Below are 18,276 nucleotides of genomic sequence, written 5' to 3' on the forward strand. Positions count from 1 at the left end.
CATCAAAGGGAAGGCTGGGATTGAGTTTGGGAGTGATGAATCATAAGGGGGTTCAAAAAATTTGGGGGAGGGATTTTTTTTTCTTTAAAATTTTCCATTTTAAATTGGTTATTTCTGATTTATATATAAAAGCAAATAATAATGATATGGTTTGAATAGGTAAATTAAAAAATTTTAAGTTCTTAGACCACATTCATTCTGTGTCAGAAACCTATGCTGTGTCAAATATTTAATCACAATCCAAATTCAGTGCTGTATCAAGCTTGAATGTTGTGTCCATACTTGCCCCAACTGTTCAGGGTTTGACCTCTGTGGTTGTATCAAGCTGCGCCCAGCGCAGCATTTTATTTATATAGATTAGACCGTTGGTTTTCCCGTTTGAATGGTTTTACACTAGTAACTTTTGATGCCCTTTATAGCTTACTGTTCGGTGTGAGCTAAGGCTCCATGTTGAAGACCGTACTTTGATCTATAATGGTTTACTTTTATAAATTTTGACTTGGATGGAGAGTTGTCTCATTGGCACTCATACCACATCTTCTTATATCTATATGTTTAAATGTTCATATTTATGGCAATAAAATTGTGTGAACTACCTTATTTTTTATAAAGTGAAACACATGAAAAACAGTGGCGAATATATAATTATACACATTGATATATGGGTATTTCAAAAGGCAAATTTCATATTTATAAGCCTAGCATTGGTAGAAAAAAAATATGAATAAGAATGTGCAACATTATATAATTGGTGTACATATATGTAATTTGTTCTATATCAAATTACATCTAATTTATTTTGTATATACAGATAAGGTATTTTCTTTAATGATTTGGAATTTAAATGATATAAAGAAAAAGATTTCCATACCATTGTTCTGTTAAGGTGTCAAAATTGTAATAACAAAGTTGCAATTTTGACCTCATTTAATGTACGATTAAAAATTTAAGGGCCATACGCCGTCAAATTCATGTTAACCGATTGGACTCAAATTCTCATATTATATTTATAACATACTAAAACATCTATCCAAATTACAAAAAGTCCAAAAGAAACAATAAGCAATGCATAGACAAATTATAATGTATCAACATTTTGTGTGTATTTTAAACTAGACGCCATTTAATTAACAATCAAGACGATCTCCGGAGAATTCTGATGGTCATATGACCTGATGTAAACAAAAATACAAATATAAATACACAGACAAGCATGTGCAATCATATTATGATAAAAAAATATAATTTTTGAAGTTCTATTTAATTTTAATGGCATATATGTAACTCATCGTTCTACCATTATCGGAATGATTTTTTTTTCTGTTTGCAGAAAAAGTTAACAAAAGGGTTCTCCCAAGATGCTGCCATGTACATGTTTTTTCACTGTTTAATTTTGACATTCTTTTCTTTTTTTAATAACTAAACATGCTTAGCCCATGCATAACTTTGAAATTATTTTGACAAAATGAAAGCTACTGACTGCTTATAGTAAAATATTATTTCAAAATTCAGATTTATAAATGTTTGAAACAAAAAAAAAATCATATTTTGAATTACTGACTGCTAATAGCAAAATATTATTTCATAATTCAGATTTTATAAATGTTAGAAACAACAAAAATCGTATTTTGAACTTATTCCAATTTCATAGCTACATGTAACTCCCTTTTGAAATAATATTGAAAAATGTTAAACCTTTGTGAATATTTTTACAGATCAGCAGTAGAATGCCTGTTGAACCTGGATGCCTTAGTCAGTTCAAAAGATAACAGTGGCTGTACTCCACTACACTTGGCAGCATGGAAAGGATATGATGAAATCTGTAAACTCTTCTTAACATTTACTAATGCCACCATTCCTATAGATGTGCAGGTAACCATCAATTATTTTTTTCTGCCCCCACCGTAGCGGAGGGGGCATTAAGTTTTACCCCTGTACGTCCGTACATACGTCCCAAAGTTGGTTTCCGTTCTCTAACTTTAGTTTGCCTCAACAAAATGTTATGAAACTTATACACAATACTTATTACCACAAAACTCAGATCAAGTTTGAATTATGGTGGTGTCACTTTTACCATTCTAGAGTTATGCCCCTTTACAAAGGGAAAAATTGCTGAATTTACCGTTCTCTAACTTAAGTTTGCCTCAACCAAATTTTATGAAACTTATACGCAATACTTATTACCACAAAACTCAGATCAAGTTTAAATTTGGGTAGCATCACTTTTACCGTTCTTCAGTTATGTCCCTTTATAACTTTATATGATATGCAAGGGGGCATCATCTGTGTCCCATGGACATATTTCACATTTATTTGGGTAAATTTCTCCACACTTGGCAGCGTGGAAAGAATACGATAAAATCTGTAAACTCTTCTTAACATTTACTAATCTTACCATTCCTTTAGATGGACAGGTAATTGTCTATTATTTTGTTTTGGGGGTATCCTTCTCAATTCTCAATTCTTGGAAGCATGAAAAGGATACAATGAAATCTGTAAACTTAATCTAAACATTTTCTAATGCCACTGTCCCTATTATGCTGTAGATGTACCTCAGCTTCTATACTTTTACAAAAAATCTTATCAGTTGTCTAGAAACGCAAATATAGAATATTTGTTCATTATAAAAGAAGAGTAGTTAAAACAGTCCAGATTATGTCTACATGTAAAATCAATGTTTTAGAAATTTATGTTTTGACAAGCAGTTTCACCAATTTCAATTAGGTTGAGTGGAATTGGAATATTTCTATTCTATAAAACTACTTTCTGTAACAGAAAAGAGAGATTTATGTTACCAGTCAGTATTCTTAAAATAGTTACATGTACTTCCTTAAAATGTTAAATTCTTTATTTACTCATTGTATTTCTTCCTGTATTGTTGCATTTTTATAAAAATCCTCTTAAAATATGTAAAATATTATTTGGATTAATCAGACTCCGAGAAGTTTTATCTTAATTAAACACTGAAAAGTAGCATCAATAAATTGCCTTTTGACACATCCTTTTATCTAACACCAGGACAGTATATTTTCTTGGATTTCAAAGGAAATTTAAATAAGTTTTCTTTTATCAGCACTTGATTGAGTTTTAAAATCAACCTCATTATAATGTAGTATGGTGACCCTACCCTAACAATGTATAGAGTTTTAAAATCAACCTAATTATAATGTAGTATGGTGACCCTACCCTAACAATGTATATACACTTGTTTGGACTACCCTTTATTTTTTTAATTCTTTGTTTGATGTTGCCAACCTGTGCCTTGTAGGGAGGGTATGTAGGTAGGAATTTTTTTTTTGCCAACAAAATAAGTTACATATTTTAGACAAGAAAAGGATGTAAGAGCAGGAAAAAATCTTAAAAAAAAAAAATTGAATCGATTTGTGTCATTAAAGTTTTCGGGTATGCTGCTTTTTGGATGGGTAGGATGGCAGCATCAAACAATATAAATTGCATTTTTGGTCTTGTTTTCTGCGGTTTTCTGTGAAGAACTGAATGTTATTCTATGCATTTTCTGTGGTCAAAATATCATTCTTACTGATGAGTCTTTTGTAGACGAAACACACGTCTGGTGTACAAAATTTGAAGCCCAGTATTTTTGATTTATTTACATGTATAACAAATGTAGAACTCTGGTAGTTTTCTACATGGGAATTACCTAGCATTCTGAAGTGGAGACGTATTTGGTGGGTCACAGTATTCTATATACTAGCCATGCGGTGGTTTGCTTAAATTTTAAACTGATTGAAATTCATGTCAGGCTAGAAAATTAAGAAACTGGTCAAGAACAATATTATACAGTCTTCCTGAACATGCTGAAAAATTGCAAAATAGACATGAAACTATTATTTATCAAAATGTTATATCAAAGTAAGGATGGTTTTTCAGCAAACTTATGTAAAGGATTAAATTTGATAAAAACAAAGATCAATTTAAATATGATTTATGAGTTCATTTACCCAGGTACGTATACACTTTATCATAGAGAAAAGGTTACCTGATATGTCAATGCTTTCATGAGTCAATGACTCATTTCAACACATGTGCAAATATGGAATATTTAAAATGATTAACACTTTAGATTTACTGTTAAGGAGATAAGTGTTGAAATGACTGATTGAACTTTGTAAAATTTAGAAACACATATGGTTCAATAACCACTCCCAATGATTACAGAATTAAAATGTTGTCTAAGGATTTAGAACACTGTATAAATGGCTTAGACTCAAAATTATATAGACAACAAAAGGTTTTAGGGTATTTGTAGTAGGAATAACATTTGTTTAAAGCTTTTTTCTAACATACATAATGTTGAGGGTATTTCTTGAAGGAATGGGACTAAGTCTTAGCTTTAGGGATACAGATAGAATTCCATCTCAAATATTTGATATACATATGTAAAGGAAATGTGGTATGGTTGTCAATAAAACAAACTATCCACCATAGATCATAGGGTGTTGGTGTTAACAGCCATAGAACATTGTACAGCCTTCAACAATGAGCGGGGCCTCGGTGGTCTAAGTAGTCACTACTGTAATCACTAGCCAGTCAACACTGAGGTTGTGAGTTCAAACCCCGCTCGTGCGGGTGCACTCGACTCCAATCTTAATTGACTAGGATTGTCAGTTTTCCTATCGAAGGTCGGTGGTTTTCTCCGGGCACTCCGGCTTCCTCCACCAATAAAAACTGGCCGCCACGAAATAGCCCAAAAGCGGTGCTTAAAAGTGGCGTTAAAACACCAAAAATCAAATCAAATCAAATCAACAATGAGCAATAACCATACCATATGCATGCAGTATTAAAATCCCAGGTATGAAAAAATGTGAAACAATTCAAAAGTGAAAACCAATGGTCTGATTTATGCTAAAACACTAAAGGAAAAAGCATCAACTTATTTGTAATAATACTAGGATTGTTTAAGCTGTTACTTTTCTGCATAAAAAATGTATTAAATCCCGAAACAGAAACTGTATCACAAGGTTCATATCCAGTAATGAAACTGCTAATAAACAAATTGTTCAGATTAAAGTTTTGCAATAATCCATAAGTATATGACGATTAGATGGAAATATCAAACAGCAAAACATAGGTTTGTAAAAACCAAGCTAATAATGTACAAAACAGTGTGAAAAAGATATTAAGTTATTTTGTGTATTAAATGATTTAGAATTATATTTTATTTTGATAGAACAGTCTGGGAGACACAGCCTTACATATGGCAGCCCAATATGGCTACAAGAATGTGGTTGACGTCCTTCTACAGGTAAAACATTTAGTTCTATCAAGATTTATTTTGTCATGCGATAATAATTTTTTCTCAGTCTGACAATTGAATAATTATCAATTATAATTTGGTCCTCAACTGTTAATTATACCTAGTATGTTTAGAGGTTCATCAATTTTTCACTCAAGACAGGTAAATTTTCATATTTTAAAAATGTGAGGCTTCTCAGAATTGCTATTAAGTATTATCCTATAGGTAGTATTGTTCTAAGATACATTAGGACTTTGAAATGAGACATTTATCATGCCGATTAAAGGAGGCCAATAGGAAATAATAAATATTATGCTTAAAGGCAGAAAACTTTAATGAAGTGCTAACACATAAATTTGTGAGTGTTGAATAGACATGTTTTGCATACATGGTATGTGTTAAGATACACAAAATTTATCAATGAACAAGATTTGCATTACAATGGCTTCATTTTGGTCTTTTGTTTATATTTTAGTACAATGTTGATGCTACTATACGGAACTTAAAGGATCAATCAGCTTTAGATCTTGCTGCCCAGTATGGACGACATGATGTAGTTCAGCTTCTGGTTACCAAGAACCCAGATCTGGTCAAACATACCGTCACATCACATTCTCCCCTACATCTAGCTGCAGCCTGTGGACATGTACAAATTATCAGTACATTGATCGGAGCAGGTTATGATATCAATACAACAGTGAGTTCTCTCTTCTATTTCAAAACATACCTCACTTCTCCCCAAATATATGGCTGCAATCTGCTTGCATGTACAAATACAAAGTCAAGTAATAGGAGCTAGATATGATATCAATACAACAGTGAATACCTCTCTTCTTTTTAAAAACATAACGACACTACACTTCTCCCCAAATATATGGCTGCCATCTGCTTGCATGTACAGATACAAAGTCAAGTAATAGGAGCTAGATATCAATAATACAGAGAGTATCTACCTTCCTGGGAAACCTACAATAACTCTTCCCTCCCCCCAAACGATACAATGATTCCCCTTCTCCAAAACATCTCAATACTGCCCTGTTGACATGGATAATAAGTTTATTTGGCAATTGAAGATTTAAATTTCGGATTATTGACTATATCACACCAAAATCAAAAAAGTATAAAAAAAACTGCTAGTAAGATAATGTGTACCTCAAAACACTTTGAAACTGTACGAAACGAATTTGTTCGCATTTGTCAAACAGTGAAAAATTAAAAATCCTTGTTTGGCAGTATGGGTTTTGCTCTTTGTATAAGACTGTATATTGACCTATAGTTGCTAATTCTTAAAAAAGCAAATGATTGGGCCAAAATTAAAATTTTTTTTTTTATAGTTTTATGATTTCCCTAGAAATAGAAATAACAAAGATGTGTGTTATGATTGCCAATGTGACAACTATCCACCATGGATTTATGTTAGGCCTTACCAGTATACATGCTGAAATTATATATCATTGTTTTTATACATATTCTGTAGTAATTCTGGCAAATTGTTGAAATCAGCGTTCTCCCCAGGCCGTTTTAGCGCTGCAGTATTCAGCGCTATCGTATTTCAATGCTGTGCTATAGGCAGACCGCAGCGCTAACCAATCAAATATCAGCGCTATTGTTTTTGAATTTTCAAATTTCCAGTATTATTCTGTACAATTCCGATCACGTGGTTGACTGGTTGATTTGTCTAAAAGATCGTTTATTCACCTAACGAAGTCAAATATCGAGGGGCCAGTTCAATAAAAGAACAAAATGGCGGCATTTTCAAAACTTTTACTGTCAAAATAACCTTTTCTTTTCTGGAGTTTTTCGATTTAAAAAGATGCAGAAACTTCATGAAAGGGATGGATAGTAATCAAAAGTTCATTCCTAAATTATTTAAGGGAAGTTTTACCCCTTCTCTGACAACGTGGTCTTGAACATTTTTTGAACCATCTACGATTATTTCATTACTTTTTCACGTTTACAACTGAACTGTTGAACCTGTATTGCTTTAAGGAAAGCATTCCTGTTGTCCAGGGATTCTTAACAAGCCTATATTTTACGATTATGAGTCCTTGCATTGCTCTTTCCAAAATCAAATAGAGAATAAAACAAAACGAAAAAATAGAAAAAAATTGCGTAAATATATTAAAAAGTATCGATATTTGTCATCAATTTATCAATATATATTAATTCAATATTGTTTTAAAATTAATGTAAACAGAGGATGGCTTGAATATGGAATGGCATTAATCAAATCAAATCAGACTTTTATTGCCATTTAAACCAACTTATACGATTCGTGACAAAAACAACATTAATGATGCATAAAGCCACAAATGTAAACAGGAAGTTATGTAAGCCAGTAAGGGAGACAATTTTGGAGGGAAAGTTCTAAAACATGTATTGTCCAATCTTGACAAGTATTTCTGGTTGCAAGAATTCAAATGTTTGTAAAATTACCAAACACAACCTTTAAAGGGTGGTAGTAAAAATGTTTCAATTGGCAAACATAATTTATTTTTACTTGATAATCCACCTTTAATAAAAAAAAAAATCTTTAAAAAAAAATATATAGGATTTCTATCATATTCATCTTGGATTATGTTAGCCTTTCATAAGCAAGTCTTTAATAACATTTAAATATTATGGAAAGGGTAAATATATGCGTGACTGTCAGTAAATTATGAAGTTGTAAAGGATATATAACTAGTTTATAAGTCAAACAACTAAAAAAGCATACTTTAATACTCTTACAAAAAAGTGGGGAGGGGTGGTAATAAAATAATATTATATAAATTATCTAGACATTTTAATTTTAAAACTTTTAAATAATTAAAATGGAACTTATTTCCATTTCTGTGAAAGCATATGTATAAAAAATGCTGGTCTTTGTCTATTTAATATAATTTAACCAACATGGTAGTTATAAATAAATGTAACATTATGTAAAAATAACATTATGTAAAAATGGTGAACCAATCTAATATCGCACACTTACCACAGCGCTATAAACAAATCCTGGGGAGAACACTGTGAAATATATCACTTTTAAGTAACTTGGTCCATGTAAAGTGGACCAGGGCTAAAGTCACATTGGATCAATATAGGTACACTGATACTGTCTGAATTCTAAATTTATAATTTATTATTATAAGTTTATATATAAGATGTTCACAGAGCTATATGTTGAATACTTTGTCCATTTATTTACAGACAACAGCTGGCACAGCACTGCATACTGCTGCTATGTACTGTAAAACTGACGTGGTCAAGTTACTGGTGGAAAAAGGTAAGATTTCTGAGGTTAGACAGATGTGGTCAAGTTACTGGTGGAAAAAGGTAAGATTTCTGTGGTTAGACAGATGTGGTCAAGTTATTGATGGAAAAAGGTAAGAAATATGTTGTTAAACAGATGTGGTCAAGTTATTGGTGGAAAAAGGTAAGAAATATGTGGTTAAACAGATGTGGTCAAGTTATTGATAGAAAAAGGTAAGATTTCTGTGGTTAGACAGATGTGGTCAAGTTATTGGTGGAAAAAGGTAAGATATCTGGGGTTAGACAGATGTGGTCAAGTTATTGCTAGAAAAAGGTAAGTTTTCTGTGGTCAGACAGATGTGGTCAAGTTACTGGTGGAAAAAGGTAAGTTTTCTGTGGTTAAACAGATGTGGTCAAGTTATTCATAGAAAAAGGTATAATATACAGTACTTGGACAAAAGTCGTTCCTTTTTCAATATTTTTCCCCATAATTTTTTACATCAAATGATTTTCATGCAATTTTCAATATTAAACTCTGAAATATTTTTTTCTATTTTAGTTTTCATAGTTTTGTTTTCCAGAATTCCTACGTTAATCATGAATTTAATTTGTCGACATAATATGTTACTATAAATATTCAGTAATACTGCAACATCAATTAGGATTTTCAAAACATTCCAGTCAGCCAGCCAGAAAGAAAATGGCACACAAAAAACTTTAAAATCTGAACATGCCGTACAGTTAGAAACAATTTGTGCTCAGAAAAATCATTCTGATTAAATTTGTATCCAGCAAACTTACCATCAACACAGAATTCTTTTAACAGAATGATAACTGCATTTCAAAAGCCCTGTAAAATCTTTGTGTTTTTTTATCCCGCACCATCAAAAACCTAACAGCACAAAGAAACACAAAAAATGAAAAACACAACTTTGAGTTTGTCCTATGACGAGATAAAATAATCTTGAGCGAATGATCCTTAATGCAAGAAAACAGATGCTGCCAAAAAAATCAATTCTTGCTATTACATGATATATATTATTATATAATAATTTTCATTCTTTGTATTGTATAAATTATGATTTATATTAACAGTATTTTATTTGACTACAGGTATAGATATACATGCCCAGGATGGAGAGGGTAAAACAGCTCTAGAGATTGTATTGAAGAATGATCAATCACAACAGAAATATGCTGAAATTGCCAAACTTATCAGAGGTAACATGAATGCAATGCAAAGGATTAGATTTAACTTTTTCATACAGATAGTGTCTACAACTACAAGAACATGTTCAACACAAATTAGACATTACAGTATAGTAAATATTTCCTAAAATTAAAAAAAAACATGCTTTAAGGTGGTACCCAACACCTTGACTAATATTAATTTGGCTCGTTTAATTTTCATAAAATTTTGACAAAATGTTTACTTTGACCCTTTGACAAAAATATAAAAATTTCAAAAAATTTGAACCAACCACTTTATCAGAAAAATTTCATTGGTTATATAGCAGTTTGACAAACACTAATTTTGATCATTGAGAAGCTTAATATTTCCTTAACAATACAACGTAATTAAAACGTTTAGCTGATTTTTACAGAGTTATCTCCCTGTAGTGTTAGGTACCACCTTAAACAAACTAGAAAGTACAGTATAGTAGATATTGCCTACAATTTCAAGAACATGCTGAATACAAAAAAGAGTTCATGATAGAGTTAGGGTTAGCATTACACCTTGTACATAAATGTTAATCCCTGTTCCAAGTGTAATATTGGACAATAGACACATATACATATTTGTACTGCTTTAAAACAGAAGCTTTCTTCACTACAGATCATATAATGATATCCGGTGCAGACGACCCTGATGACAGTAATGTGTATGACACATCATTTAATGTTAAGTCAGCAGCACCTCCACCATTAGCACCAGCTGTTGATGAAGATGTCACCAAAGACCAAACAAACAGCAGTAAACCTGAGGATAAGGAAGAACCAGAAGTCAAAACCAGACCTGTACCTAAACCCAGACTGTCTCTTGGTGATGCTGGTGTGGATGAAGAGAGAAAGTCGGCCCTGTATACTAAACCTGACAAAAATAGGGATAAAAATAGGTAAAAATCAACGTGACAGGTGATATAGCGGAAGTATAGCCTTGACAGTGTATTCACAAAATAAAGACACATTTAGATTTTAATGTTGAATCTCATGATCCCATGATTGATTAAAAAATATTTATTTTATTACCATTCAGAAAATGTGAAGCTTGTAATCGTGCTTCCTTTTTATACGCCCGTTTACAGGATGTATTATGGAATACTGTCTGTCTGTCTGTCTGTCCGTCCGTCCGTTGTCAACATGTCAGACATTAACTCAAAAACACTTTAACCAATTTGCATAAAACTTTGGTGAATTGTTAATATCTATTGACGTGAGCTCCCTTTCATTTTTTATAAATTTTAGGTTTTACGTTTCCGAGTTATGGGGTTTTATTCATTAAAAAAAGGGGGATTTTCCAGTTTTCGGACAATAACTCAAGAGTGCTTTCACCAACTTGCAAGAAATTGTGGTGAATTGTTTATATCTATTGACATGAGCTCCCTTTTGATTTTTATATATTTTAGATTTTACATTTCCGAGTTACAGGGTTTTATTCATAAAAAAAAGGGGGATTTTCCAGTTTTCAGACAAAAAATCAAAAATGCTTTCAGCAGTTCTTATGAAACTTTGGTGAATTGTTTATATCTATTGATGTAAGCTCCGTTTAGAATTTTATAAATTTTACATTTTACATTTCTGAGTTATTGGGTTTTATTCATTAAAAAAGGGGGGATTTTCCAGTTTTTGGACAATAACTGAAAAATGCTGTCAGAAATTCTCATGAAACTTTGGTGAATTATTTATATTTATTGATGTAAGCTCCCTTTACATTTTCATAAATTTTAAATATGACATTGAAAATTAATTGAACTTTAATTGTTTATAGTCTGACAACAGATTTACTAAGTATTGCGCAACAGCACAATTGCACAACAGCAAGAAATCTTTAATTGAATATAAATTCAATTAATATAACCAATTTCAAGTTCTTTGACTACATTTATTCAGAAAAGCTTTTACACATACATAACATAAAAATATAACGTTACAAAAGGTGTTGAAACAGGAATGAATCTCTGAATTTTTTTTATGTTTTTTTAATTTTTTATGTGGAGTTATTTCCCCTTAAAGTGGATTTCCTTTAGATATGTTTTTACTGATTATTGAAATACACAACAATTTTATTTTACTTTTATAACTGCAAGATAATGTCATTTTAATGAAAAGAAGTACAGCTTTGATCTTTTTGTTTTAAAAAAGTTCATTTTATTGAATAAAAAGAATTTCTTAGTAGACCATTATTGTCCCCTGCGTAATGCTAACACTGGAATACCGGGCGTCCGTCTGTCTGGTCTTGTTAGCGCTCTCACGTTTACAATTCTTGCCAGATTTTTATGAAACTTATATCATAGGTTTATATCAGCAATGTCTTTGACGATTTCGAAAATCAGTGCCGATCAAATATTTTTAAAAGAGTTATGCCCCTTGGAAATATAAATTACATGGAGAATTGCATTGTTAGTGCTCTCATATGTACAATTCTTGCCAGAATTTTATGAAACTTAAATCATTGGTATATATTAGTAATTTCTTGGACGAATTTGAAAATCAGTGCCGATCAATAAATTTTAAAAGAGTTATGTCCTTATTTTAGATTTGAATATTATAATTATGATTAAGTTACCAAACCTGAAGATACAATCTAGAATAAGATAAAATTAACCACATGAGTCAATATATATAGCTATTACTATACTTAACCTGTAGGCTTATGCCTATCACAATACCAAGTGATTAAATAGTTTTCCAAATTGTTGTTTGAATTGATCTCAACCTGATTAACTGGTCAAATATTTTAGCTAATTGCTTCAGTGAAATAAAAATAATGCTTACCATCCAACGACCGTTATTTAATGTCTGTGTAATATTATTGAAATAAAATAATCACCTACTATAATATAAGGCACTGACTTTGACATGAAAACTTCTATCCTAATGACATTTTATAAATAATTAGTTCTTACAATTGTTTAGCTAGTCAATAATTTATTGCTTTGTTTTTTAACAGGAAAATATTGTGTAATTGTAATTTGGATATTTTTTTCTATAACAATTACTGATCTGCTGGCATTAAAGGGAAATAATTTTTATTCACTCATTGTAAAAAAAATATAATGAAAGATACCGGGCTGATGATTATGTACACCAGACACAAGTTTTGTCAACAGAAGACTCATCAGTGAGGCTCCAATAAAACAATTTGAAATGCCAAATTATGTACGAAGTTGAAGAGCATTGAGGAAACAAAATTCCGAGTACTGTTTATAAGTAATCTAATCGTCAGGGGTAGAAAATCATTAGTATTTTGAACAATTCAAATTTTTGCAAAACAGTTAATTTATAATTTTGACCATATGAATGATAATTCATGTCAACACAGAATTGCTGACTACTGGGCTGGTGATACCCTCTTAATTTACAGAGGAATTTATGATTTATACGACTTTGAATGTGTCCTATAATATGTTTTCAACATTTTTTTTTCCCAAAATTTTAATAATCTTAAAAATAGATTAATAGTTCAATAATCATGGAAATAATGTTTAGAACAAATTACTAAGAAAATGTCAATATGAAGGAAGTTGATAGTTGACAAAATTTGTCTGATTATAATGTAAATTATTTCCCTTTATTATTAACAGATTGTAATTGCTTTAAAAAAAAATATCCAAATTACAATTACTCAATAACTTCCGGTTAGAACAAGTTATCTGTAAGATTTATTTAGGATAGAAGTTTTCATGGTAAAGTTAGACCTATTTAAACCAGTGCCTTATACTATAACAAGTTATTATTAGTCCTCTACCAACGAAGTCTAAGGGGACTTTAGGTTTGCACCTCTGTCCGTCCATCTGTCTGTCTATCTGTCTGTCCATCCGTCAGTCTGAATTTTGTTCCGGTCTAATGATTTTGTGCAGAGTTATGGTCCTTGGACTTAGAAAATTTACTCAAATAATCAGTTCTCCGCACTTTTTTTCGTCATGCTTGAAGATATTGACTTGATATTTGGTGTATTGTTTTATCATGACAAGTTACAGATCAAGTTTGAAATTTGTTCTGGTCTGATGATTTTGTGCAGAGTTATGGTCTTTGGACTAAGAAAATTCACTTAAATAATCAGTTTTCAGCACTTTTTTTTGTTGTCATGCTTGAATATATTGACTTGATATTTATACCATGACAATTTATAGATCTAGTTAGCATTTTGTTCCTATACAATGAATTTTTAACCAGTAGGGGACTATGTATTGCCATGCAATACTCTCAGAATGCTTGTTTTATTTGACTTTCATGACATACACAATAATTAACTGAAGTTAGATGGTAAGTATAACTCTTTTTCACAGCACTCACTTCACACTAACAACCTATCACTGAAGCAATTACTTGAAATATTTTTATCTTATAAAGAATTTCAAGTTCTTTGACTACATTTATTCTATGTCAGAAACCTATAATGTGTCAAATATTTAATTACAATCCAAATTCAGACCTGTATCAAGCTTGAATATTGTGTCCATTTTTGCCCCAACTGTTCAAGGTTGGACCTCTGCAGACGTATCCAGCTGCGTTAGGCGAAGCAATTTATTTTTAATTAAATGGGTGGTGGTATCAAACCTTTATATAATTGTTTGGGTTATGGGTCGTCAAAAAAATCTAATTGTATGGGTCATCGGCATTAAAAAAAGTGCCTTCCAACCCCACCATACATTTATCTCTGCAATAGCCCTTAACTAAAATCTTGTATAAATTGTTTGGATGCGTTTTATTTTTTCCTGATACTTTTGGCGTATGTCACCTAGAATGCAACCCTTTGATGCCAAAAAATAAAAAGACATTTAGATGTCAACAAATCTTTCAGATTGGTTTGTTTATGTTTAAGATACATAACTGTTGCGTTGTTTTGTGTTTTACAGAATTGACGATTCTCCAGTGTCAGTTACCATTATCTCACCACCTAAACCAGCACCAAGAGAATCAAAAGCAGTTTCTCCTGAACCAGCACCAAGAGAATTAAAAGCAATTTCTCCTGAACCTAAAATTGAACAACATTATCCACCTGATTTACCAAAGAAAGAAAGAGATTCCGTTCCACCATTACCACCAAAGACAGATGATATCCCAATCCTGCCACCAAAGGTTATGTCACCAACTGCTGATATGGTTGTAGCTGATTTACCACCAGTCAGAACTAAAAGCCAAGAACCATTAGATGGTCCTCCACCATGTGAAGGGGGGATTGTTGATTCAGAATATACAGGTATTTGAAAATATTCTGATAGATAACAGTTATTAACAGTTGTGATGCAAGATAAGAAAAAATAGGTAGTATTAAAAGATTGAATAAGATCATATATAAGAGATACGGATTTCCCAAATTTCTTAATTATTGAATGTTGATTTTTTTATGGGAGAAACATCAGTCCTTTCAATGGGGTTATAACTAACTATCAAGATAATATAAGTTGAGGAGTTAAGGAGTTACAATGAGTAAGATGTCTTCTGGTTTTATTTGAGTTACAATGAGTAAGATGTCTTCTGGTTTTATTTGAGTTACAGTGAGTAAGATGTCTTCTGGTTTTATTTGAGTTACAGTGAGTATGATGTCTTCTGGTTTTACTTGAGTTTCAGTGAGTAAGATGTCTTCTGGTTTTATTTGAGTTACAGTGAGTAAGATGTCTTCTGGTTTTATTTGAGTTACAGTGAGTATGATGTCTTCTGGTTTTACTTGAGTTTCAGTGAGTAAGATGTCTTCTGGTTTTATTTGAGTTACAGTGAGTAAGATGTCTTCTGGTTTTATTTGAGTTACAGTGAGTATGATGTCTTCTGGTTTTACTTGAGTTTCAGTGAGTAAGATGTCTTCTGGTTTTATTTGAGTTACAGTGAGTATGATGTCTTCTGGTTTTACTTGAGTTTCAGTGAGTAAGATGTCTTCTGGTTTTATTTGAGTTACAGTGAGTATGATGTCTTCTGGTTTTACTTGAGTTTCAGTGAGTAAGATGTCTTCTGGTTTTATTTGAGTTACAGTGAGTAAGATGTCTTCTGGTTTTATTTGAGTTACAGTTAGTAAGATATCTTCTGATTTTATTCTTTCACATAGAAGGACTACTGTTATTTCTATATTCTAACTTAAAAATTGTATAACCATTAAAAAAAAGAAATTGCTTTGTGCTCTAAATGTCTTAACATTTACAATGATTTTGTATGAAAACTACAATTTCAATGAATAAAATACTCTCCAAATCATCCAATCAAGGGTATTACAAAGTTTTAGGGAAACTCAGATCTGATATTATGATTGATTTCTTTTGAATTAAAATAAAATATTTCTGCTTCTTTAAGATAAATCTAACATTTCAACTTCTTTAGATTACTGTAATTAAAATGTAAATATATGATTCAACAAAAATTGAGATTTCACACATACAAAAAAAATCAAGAAGAAAATGCATTGTGTTTTGACTAACTGATGAATCAGCGACTCTTCACAAAAAATCTTACGATTAAAATTGATCGTAAGTTATACTGAAATGTGTATGACTTACGAGTATTTTTACTCTGAAGATTTTTTGTGAATAGAGCCGCTGATCTTATAAATTTAGATGATATTGTATTGAAAAAAACGTGACGATAAATTTGAATGCCTTTAATGGCAATTTGTATTTATAAACAAAAACATCTGAGAGACTTTAGGTAATACTAATTGGCACATTATTTAACATTTGTTTGATGGTCATTTCAGAAGAAATTTATGCCAATGTATCAACAGGTGAACATTTCAAAGGTGCTGGTATTTGTAAAAACAAAAATTATATATTTAACACTAATGTGCAACACAGAATAACAATAAAATCAATCAACAGTTTAACTGTAAGACTCACTAAGTTATATATAATCTGGCTGGCATTTGAAACAATAATAGATTAAAAAACTCAAGCCAGACATGCTTAGTTTGCTTATATTTATGTTTTTTGGGGGGCATTTTTATTTATAAATTCTTCAAAATCAACAAATTTTGTTATTTTACTTAGATGAATGTTGATCCTAAATAAGGGCTATTCCAGGAAAATTTGCAGAGGGAGGGGGAACAGTTCTTTATATTATTATTAATGGATAATGGGGATATCACATAGCTTCTCATGATACCCTTTGATTTCCTGTTGATATTTTTTGGAGATGGGTCATGGGAAAAGTACTGTCCATTCCTCTGTCATTCAACCTGGAATAGCCCTTATGCTTAGTTATGCAGCTAGCTTTTGAAGTATATGTAATTGAAGTCCCAAAAGGAAAGTATCGGTTATAAAAATGTTATAGTATAAAAGGATGAATATCTCCCTAATAAAATTTTACCTAAGCTGATGGCTTATTAAAATCTGATTGGTAATCAATCATTTATAGAAAACGGAAAGAAGGGTGAAGAATTTGTAACTTAAACCCCTTTACACACTACTGTCGAAAGAATGAGAGCCTTCATAAATTTTTTGAATAATAAAAAATGTAAGGAAATAAATATAACCAGATGAAAAACTGAATGATATTCCTGGGAAGAAACAGTAAAGATCATTTATATACAGAAATTAAATGAATAAGACAGTTCAAATGTCAACAAAACCTCATAAATAGTGCAGACTAATTTTTAGGTGAAACTATCTTGAACAATTTCAAACAATATTATATGAATAAGATTAGGATGATTTGATCTTTTCCCTGGAAATCAAGATGCCAAATTAAAAGTGCTTCTGAAAAACAACTTTACATACAAAAGCATATTCAATTAAAAGTTGAGTTCAAATAACAACGATTGATTTTTACAGGTCAGAAGAAATTGGCAGACAGAAACTAACAAATTAATAGCATGCATAGCGCTTCATATGTATACATATAACAATTGTATAGCTTTTTATGTCTTCACAAATATTTTAGGGGACATCTGTTTTAGTCCTGTCCTGTCTGCCAGTCTTTTGTTAATATGTTTCTAAGGAGATGTGGTATGATTGCCAATGAGAAAACTATCCACCTAAGTCGTAAGGACGATCAAAAGAGATTTTAAAAATAAGGATACAGATATAAGTTTTTTTTTAAATTATAATTTTGATTCATTATACGACCGCAAAAAAATTTTGTGGTCGTATATTGGTATGACGTTGGCGTCGTCGTCGTCGTCCGGCGTCGTCGTCGTCGTCCGGCGTCGTCGTCCGAATACATATTGGTTTTCGCACTCTAACTTTAGTTTAAGTGAATGGATCTTTTTGAAATTTGACCATAAGGTTAAATACTACAAAAGGAAGGTTGGGATTGATTTTGGGGGTTATGGTACCAACAGTTAAGGAATTAGGGGCCAAAAAGGGGCCAAAAATGAGCATTTTCTAGTTTCCAGACAATAACTGTGGAACGGTGTATGGATCTCTCTGAAATTATACTACAAGTTTCCATACCACAAAGGGATGGTTAGGATTTGCTTTGGGGGGTTATGGCTCAAACCGTTTAGGAATTAGGGGCAAAAAAGGGGGAAAAACAAGGTTGTCCTGGTTAATGGACAAATACTTTAGTACAAAACATAATTTAAAGCAGTGTAAGGGAGATAAATCAAATACATCATTGAAATTATCTCCCTTACACTGCTTTTA

General features: G+C 31.4%; 1 protein-coding gene across 27 annotated transcripts in view; it reads left to right on the forward strand.

Moving 5' to 3' along the window:
* LOC127704561 (ankyrin repeat and sterile alpha motif domain-containing protein 1B-like) overlaps nt 1-18,276 on the forward strand; it is a 121,453-nt gene that overhangs the window by 13,313 nt on the left and 89,864 nt on the right. For 22 of the 27 annotated variants that reach the window (XM_052208654.1, XM_052208651.1, XM_052208653.1 and 19 more), the window contains 8 exons: nt 1,716-1,872; nt 5,189-5,263; nt 5,730-5,951; nt 8,444-8,519; nt 9,599-9,706; nt 10,323-10,602; nt 14,566-14,909; nt 16,392-16,433. In XM_052208654.1, the coding sequence (XP_052064614.1) occupies nt 1,716-1,872; nt 5,189-5,263; nt 5,730-5,951; nt 8,444-8,519; nt 9,599-9,706; nt 10,323-10,602; nt 14,566-14,909; nt 16,392-16,433 (1,304 nt within the window). Of the gene's footprint in view, nt 1-1,715; nt 1,873-5,188; nt 5,264-5,729; nt 5,952-6,060; nt 6,073-8,443; nt 8,520-8,547; nt 8,570-8,847; nt 8,870-9,598; nt 9,707-10,322; nt 10,603-14,565; nt 14,910-16,391; nt 16,434-18,276 lie in introns of those variants that run through there. The other 5 variants (XM_052208656.1, XM_052208659.1, XM_052208676.1 and 2 more) reach the window with 5 other exon arrangements.

The sequence above is a fragment of the Mytilus californianus genome, unplaced genomic scaffold (assembly GCF_021869535.1).
Source record: "Mytilus californianus isolate M0D057914Y unplaced genomic scaffold, xbMytCali1.0.p SCAF_6, whole genome shotgun sequence".
Lineage (NCBI taxonomy): Eukaryota > Metazoa > Mollusca > Bivalvia > Mytilida > Mytilidae > Mytilus > Mytilus californianus.